This window comes from Cynara cardunculus, assembly GCF_001531365.2.
Source record: "Cynara cardunculus var. scolymus isolate 2C chromosome LG 3, CcrdV1, whole genome shotgun sequence".
Taxonomy (NCBI): domain Eukaryota; kingdom Viridiplantae; phylum Streptophyta; class Magnoliopsida; order Asterales; family Asteraceae; genus Cynara; species Cynara cardunculus.
The window spans coordinates 30,990,666-30,998,445 of record NC_037530.1 but is presented as its reverse complement, the minus strand read 5'-3'; the positions used below and the strand labels follow the sequence as shown (position 1 = coordinate 30,998,445).

The 7,780-nt window shown below is 36.5% G+C and overlaps 1 protein-coding gene across 2 annotated transcripts in view; it reads right to left on the bottom strand.

Moving 5' to 3' along the window:
• Positions 1-2,984: 2,984 nt before the first annotated feature.
• LOC112510440 (aldehyde oxidase GLOX1-like) overlaps positions 2,985-7,780 on the bottom strand; it is a 9,074-nt gene continuing 4,278 nt past the window's right edge. Inside the window, exon 2 of one of the 2 annotated variants that reach the window (XM_025115859.1) lies at positions 2,985-4,561. In XM_025115859.1, the coding sequence (XP_024971627.1) occupies positions 2,985-4,511 (1,527 nt within the window). In that variant the 5' untranslated portion in view covers positions 4,512-4,561. Of the gene's footprint in view, positions 4,578-7,780 lie in introns of those variants that run through there. The other variant, XM_025115860.1, reaches the window with a different exon arrangement.

The window sequence follows — 7,780 nt, the reverse complement described above, 5'->3', positions numbered from 1 at the left end:
CATGATATGGGTTTAGAGAGAAAAAGTCAAACAGTCAATGTGTATATTATTCCTCTAAAACTCAATATTACAATTAAGATCCTAACTTCTAAAACTCCCTTACAAGACCTATTTATAGGTCAACACAAACTACACAAGTCAAAGTCAAACCCATGACTTACAAAGTCAAACTAACAAGAAATACAAATAAAACTTTCAAGGATGAATACAATTAACTCTAAAATTCAATCCTAATAAACTTGTCTAGTTCTGTTGTATCAAGGCCTAATCGTACCAAACACCAGACAAACACTTGTTTTATCCAGTCATATCCCGTCTAGTCGTGTCCATTCTTGTCTATCCAATCATGTCTGCCTACCAAATGTAACGTTAAGAAAGTTTTTGGAGCAAATGAGAAGAGAACCTTGGAGATTGAAGGTTTAAGGTGAATGGTCTCAACTCTCAAGATTGTTGAAGAAAAGTTTTTGGATGTTTTGAGTTATAATTATGGGGTTTTGTAAAATTGAAGCTTGTAACCATATTTGTTGCATTTCTTGGCTTGGTTATGACCTAGTTTCTAGAGATGTTTGCTTGTAATCTCAAGTCTACACTTTGGAAGCTAAAGATTTGAGTTTGGAATCTAGGTTTAACCTAACTTAGCGAGGTGAATTTAAGTTGCTTTATGAAAATCATGTACATACCAAAAATACACATTTTGATGTTTCCTTGATATTTATCAAATGTATTGATTATTTGATAGAGTTCGCATCTTTGGTACATTTGATTTTATAAATCTTGGAAAATGCATACTTCTGCAATTTTTGGATATTTTGATATATAAATCATAAGAATGTGGCATTTTAACGATTTATTGTATTAATGGAGATCATTTGATGGTAATACACTTTTATTGTATTTGATTTTGTAAATTGTTTAGAAAATGCATATTGTTGTGTTATGAGACATTTTAGAAGTATAAATTGTATGATTTCATTTAGGTATGGTTTATCCATTTTAGACATTTACATTCGTTATGCTGCTGAAATTTCTACATATATAACCTCACTCGTTTTTGTTTTGGTGAACCATAGGAGCTATTTCAATCGTTTAGGGATGAGTCACAGTCTAGTACCGACATCCCTCCCCCTGATGAGGCATCTCTTTGGGAGCAGAGGGTCGGAGGACGAAATGATTGTCTTTTTGGTTTCGGGACCTCCCAAGATCCCTCTTATGCTATGACTAGTAAATGTAGCAGTAACACCGGGAGATCATACGATTCAACAGTGGAGGTATGTTGGTCATATTGCTATATACTTTCTCATTATTTCATTGCGAACAAATTACTTATTTTGTCAAATATTGAATATTTACAAGTGGCGGAGTTGAGAAAGAAGTTGACAAGAGGAGGCACGAATGCGGGAGGAACGCCATCAGGCCGAGATGGAGGCCAAACGGAAGAGTAGGACAGATCTGGACGCCGAACAGGCCAAACACGCTTCCCGTTAGCCGAACATGTCGCCTTATCGGAGCATTTTGCTGCGTTATGCGACAGTCAGGAAACGTTCCCCCCCTCCCGGTAGTTAGATTGTATGAATTTGAACATTAAGTTGTATGAATTGGATATTTTAAATTGTATGAATTGGATATTTTAATTTGTATGAATTGGATATTTTAATATGTATGAATTGGTAGGTTTTAAATTGTTCACACTTTTGGTTTGTTATTTTATGGCCAGGTTTTGTATATATAAATATAGGAATTATGTAATTATAAATTAGTTATTTTTAAATTAATAAAACTTAGCGACGGATTAGCGATGGATAAAAGTTTTTGGTCCCTCGCTAATCCGTTGCTGAAAATTCCCTCGTTAATCTGTAGCTGAAAAGACCCATCGCTAACCCGTCGCTGAAAGTTTTCCTTGCTAATCCATCGCTGAAAGTTTCCCTCGTTAATCGCTGAAAGTTTTCCTCGCTAATCCGTTGTTGAAAGTTTCCATCGCAAATCCGTCGCTGAAATTTTTTGTCGTTGATTTGTCGCTAAATTCCGTCACTGATGGCATTACTTACGAGTTTTTGACCGACATACGATCACCGACAAATCAGCGACGAATGAGGCCTTTAGCGACGGATTTGCAAAGGTTTTTCTGTGGCTGATACTCCTCATTTTGTAGTGTCATTTAACCCAAAAAAAGAACTACTTGTTGCCGGATATGAATGTTTAAAGTAAAAGAAACCTAAATCAGTTTTATCGTTCTCATTCATAGATATTGCTTCCTCTCGCCACTCCTCATCGTCCCTTCTTCGTATATACCACTCATTGTCGTTGTTTGTCCTTGCCATCAATCTCCTATTTTTTATATGTTTTATTTTTTCTCCCAATTCTCCATTCCTACAACAATTTAATAGGGTACGTACAGGAGAATTGAAAAACAAAAAAAAAACGATAAAAAAGAGGGAGATCGATGTCAAGGGCCAACAACAGTGATGGATGATAATAAAAGTAGACGATAATGGGCAACAAGGGGTAGGGAAGGGAGCAATGGCAGTAGTTACAAAGGGTTTGAATGACGTAAGGTTTATGAATAATAAAACTAATTTAAACTTTTTTTTACCTTAAATCAGTTACAAGTAATATTTCTAGGTTAAAATAATGTATGTAACCAATTTCTAAAAAAATGATGATTTATTTATAAAAAAATTACTCAAGTACTTAATCATATAAAACAAAACATTAATCAGTTTATTCCTTTAAAAATACAGTTTAGGATTTAATCAACCAAAAATATGAAAGTTCATTGGATTTTATTTACAAGAACTACATTAAATAAATAATAAAATATTATTTTATTTTAATAATTTACTTACTTATTTCCACATTTACATTTGTCACACGTAAATCATACATATATAATTTACCTAATTTTTTCCAGATTTACAATTGTCCGGATCATATTAATGATTTCTGTGAGAACCATTTTAATAAACACGTAATATTACAACAATTGATCATTGTATATGTATCCAAATGCCTTCGCTGGGAATATCTTGATGTACCACAAATAATATGTAATTCCCTTTCGGAGCAACGTTACCGGAAGGCGGCATTGTCACGGTGACTTGGTAGTTTGAACTTTTCCGAACGATGGTGGGGATGCCACTGTGAAGAACCAACAATCTTTGATTCATGGAAAACGAGTGCGTGTTGAACGAGGGTGCCACCATCGTCACCAAGACTGAACTTGTATTCAAATTTTTTGAAACTGCAAATTTTATAACCATCTGTTTTCCGTACATGGTAGTAGCACCATTGACAGGTGAGATTATCACTGGACGTAACCCTGATAAGGTTGAATCCAAATAAGAAGGCGAAAACTCCTCCAGACTTAATTCGGTAGGATAAAATACGTTTGTGAATTCGTATTTATCGTGCGGGTTACTTCCACCAACCAAAACCCGACCATCTCGAAGCAAAATCGCCGTTGAATGGTACATTCGAGGTATGGTGGTTGGAGCTTGCATCACAAATCGAGATCCAACTGGGTTACCGGGTTGGTAAATTAGCGGGTTTAGAACCGGGTTACGCCCACACTCCCACCCGGCAGTCCCAGCGGACCCACCATTAATTATCAAAACGTTGCCATTTGGGAGCAACAACATATCACCCATGACCCGAGCCATAGGCATAGTCTCCATGACCCATCGTGGATCCGGGTCGGATATCGTGATCCGACCACATGTGTCCAAAGCTCCATCAAATATCCCCTTGATTGCATGACGGAATGCTGATCCGGGTGCACCACCGCAAACCAAAACCTCAACCGTAGCTACAGTCCCTTGTACGATTCGCATCGGAAGTAGCACGGCGGAGCCGGTGCTTGGATAGTTTCTCGGCTCATCGCCGGGGATCGTCGGAAAAGTTCTGACAACTTGGTTTTTAACGTAGTCGAATAAAATAGCACGATTATTCGCGAAAATGAACAAGTTTCCGTCAGGAATAAGAAACACAAATGGGTATAAATTGTTTTCAATGCGGGGATCATTAGTCTGAACCAGAAATGGGAAATCGATAGCCTTCTGGGTGTCCGGCGTCTTTGGGAAGAACTCATAGGTAAATGCCCTACGGCCGCCGATGATAATTTGCCGGCCGTCGGGTAAGAAATGGTTGGTGGCATACCATCTTTCTTGAACCAACCCATTTTGTATCTCTTGCCAATCGCATGTATCACACGACTTATAAGTTCTGACAACAAGAGCACCGTCAGCGTTGCCACCGGTCTGGGTCAAGCTTCCGTCGGGCATTAAACTCCCTGAGGAACACCAAAAGTTGGAAAGGACCATGAGAGGACGAACGGAGTTGGATGCGACGTCGTACTCGACGGAGTGGGCAGAGCAGTCCTTTGATTTCGGTCGGCATTTGCCCTTGGGAAGTGAGATATTGGAGGTTCCGAAGTCTGTGCGGTCGTATATTACGACACGATCGTTAGGGAGGAGCTGCATGTGCATGGCGGAGATGCCAATGTTTGGGAGGAGCATGGACCAAGTTCCACCGTCGGCGGGACACGGCGGAGCACGGAGGAGGAAGACTATGATCAAATGGAGGACATGGAGGGAAGAAGCTGGCGTGATCATGGTGTTTTTGGGTTTTAACTGTCGGGTGGGATGTGATGGTGGTGGTTGATGTGGCCGTCAGCAAGATTTAAATGTAGAAAGGAAATAGATGACGCAGTTAAATTGAATACGTATTTTCCATTCGTCTTATAAAAAATGTTTCCATTTTAAGAAATATAATTTTGACACTTAACTTTATTTGAAATTTACAAAATCGTAAATTATGTATACATATTTTGGTAAAAAAGTAACATAGGGGAAGGTTTAAATAAAACATTATTCATACATTCATTTTTCCTTAGATTTCCCCCTTTTTTTTTTCACTACAATAAAATCGGATTTATATAACATTCTCAAATTCTAAGCGTCTTAATAGGCCTCTTTATAAAACTTATTTTATATGACCAAAAAAATAAAGCGTCCTATCTAAAGGTGTTGTAATAAGTTTATATAATATTTTTCAACGTCGTAATAAGTTTTTTTAGGACACTTTTAATATAAAGTGTCTCATTAGCAAATTTATAGGACACTATTTGAAAGATTGTCCTATAAGAACAAATGTCCTATAAAAAATTGAGTTTACAGGACACTTTCTCAAAAGTGTCTTATAAAGTTGCTAATGCGACACTTTGTATTAAAAATGTCCTAAAAAACTTGTTACAACGTCCAAAAGCGTCATATAAACTTATTACAACATCTTTAGATAGGATGTTTTATATCATCGATAAACTTTATATGAAAATTAATGTAAATTATTGACATGATTAAAAGATAAATGTAATTAATATAATAAGAAATTGTTAATTCAAACATGTGAGTATGCAAGAGTTTTGTCATACATAGATCTTAATATGAATCATTCAACAAAACTCGTACACGTTTTTAATTCTAATTTGACAACAATTCTATCATGCTACTAAATCTTAATTACGAAGAAAACCAATATTAATCCTTTCAAACATCTGATGTTTGTGACATAATTAAAAAAGAAAAATCTATCGAAGGTAGAGAGCGGAATTGAATTCATAAATTTATCTTTGATTTATTTTAAGAGTGAATTACATGTTTGGTCCTTGTGGTTTATACTTTTCATTGAATTAGGACCCAAAAACAATTATTATGGATTTGGTACCAATAAGTTTGTAATTTTTCACTTATTGAGTCTCTCCCTTTTAACGGAATAAAAAGGATTCCATTAACCTAGTTAAATCCAAAAGCATTATCGTTATACATACACGAAATGAGGGAACATCTAAGTCTCCCTGCTACTGACCTCCATCCCCAAGCACTCCGCCACCACCTACAACTTCCCTCATTTCCCTCCTATCACCACCGATCCACCTCCGTCATCTCCTTCCCTCATTTCCCCCCATCACCACCAATCCACCTCCATCATCTCCTTTTTCGATCTAAAAATCCGAACATCAAGATTTCCAACTACAAAAAGGACACAATCATTAAGAAGATTATTCTAGGGTTTTTATGATACCCCAAAATGTGGTAAATAGATAAATATGAAAAAAAAAGAAAAAAAATAAAATTGGTTACTGGATCAAGAATGTGAAGAAAAACATGAAAAAAGGGTCACGTCATTTAAGGAAAGTGAGAAAGTGAAGAGAAGAGTTTATGTTCATTCGAACGAAAAATGAAAGAAAATGTCAAATCAAGGGTAAAAAGTGTAATATTGGGCAAAACATTGAAGGTAGGGGACCGAATGTCATTACCTGATAGTTTAAGGGCAATGTCAGACATCAGGTTCAAACCAGAGGGACCTGTTAGGTAAATAGGATAGATCTAAAACTTGAAAGCAACATGTCGATGGTCGATCTTTGAGTAGGGATGACAAAAAACCCCAAGATCGATGGTAAAAACCGAAAATAAAAATTTTCAGGGTGGGTTTGGGGACTTCTTATTGGGGATGAGGTGGGGATCGGGGACATAGGTGGGATTTTACCGAGGATGGGGATAGTGATCACCAACCCATTCAGCCCGATATGTGTATGTGTGTGTGTGTGTGTGTGTGTGTGTATATATATATATATATACTATCATCAAAAGAACAATATTAAAATGGAGATTTTAAAGACTTTTATCCACTTCACCTCAACACTTCAAATCAACCTCACAAAAAAATCTAGTTTATTTGTCTAATTATGAAACCGTAATGTTAGTTCAATGATATTTGAACTTCTATTTACTTTTATATTGTAATCTTTGACATTGTTTCTAATTGGTTTGATTATGTTTGAGACATTTAGGCTTGCGTGTTTAAAAAGAATTGTAATTTACTTTCAGTTGTGAAAGTTAACATTTTGTAATTTTTTCGTGTCGATTTTGGTTTCGAATATAACCAATGGAAAAATGGATTTTTACCTTTAACAGGTTCCCCAACAAGGATGGGGAAACTGCAAGGACCTAATGAGGATCCTTGATGATATCTCATACGGGGATCAGGCCCGGCCCTGGGCACGTGCAGCCCGTGCGACCGCACAGGGCATCAAAGCCCAAAGGGGCATCAAAATTTTATATAGTATTAGTTTTGGTTTTGGGGTTTAATAATTTGAGAGTTAGGTTTTAATTATAAACAGAGGGCCAACTGACCAGGCCTATTAATAACAAACCCAATGACTTGAATCAGTGACAATAGGATAGACGCATCACATTTCACAAGATGATTGGCTTTGGCGATTTGAAATTGACGATTTCTATTGTTCTTTGAGTGTTTTGAGTTTTTTGATTTTCGACAATGACGTTCCAGTTCTAGAGGAAGACAATTAACGGTGACGAGTCTAACGACTGTCCATGGGACGATGGATGGATCTTGATGATCAATCGATGCATTGCCGACTGCCCGACTATATATACTCAAATACACGATTGTTGATTAAACTATCAAATCTCAATCCTTTAAATCTAGATACAGTCGAATGCATTGTATTTCTTCAAATCTAGATTCTGGAACTGGAAATGGAACTGTGGAAGTCGATTGCATTGTTTCTGAAACCAATGTATGATTTTGTTTTTAAATTCTAACATAGTAACATTTAGTTGATTAATTTTGACATTATGCATTCATTGTATTTCCAATTGATACAATCTTGTTGGGTCACCTATTGATTTGGTGATGACCCACTGATCTGTTCCTCTACCTTAGCAACACTTAGTAGTTATTGGTTCTTTGTAAGTTGGTGTCT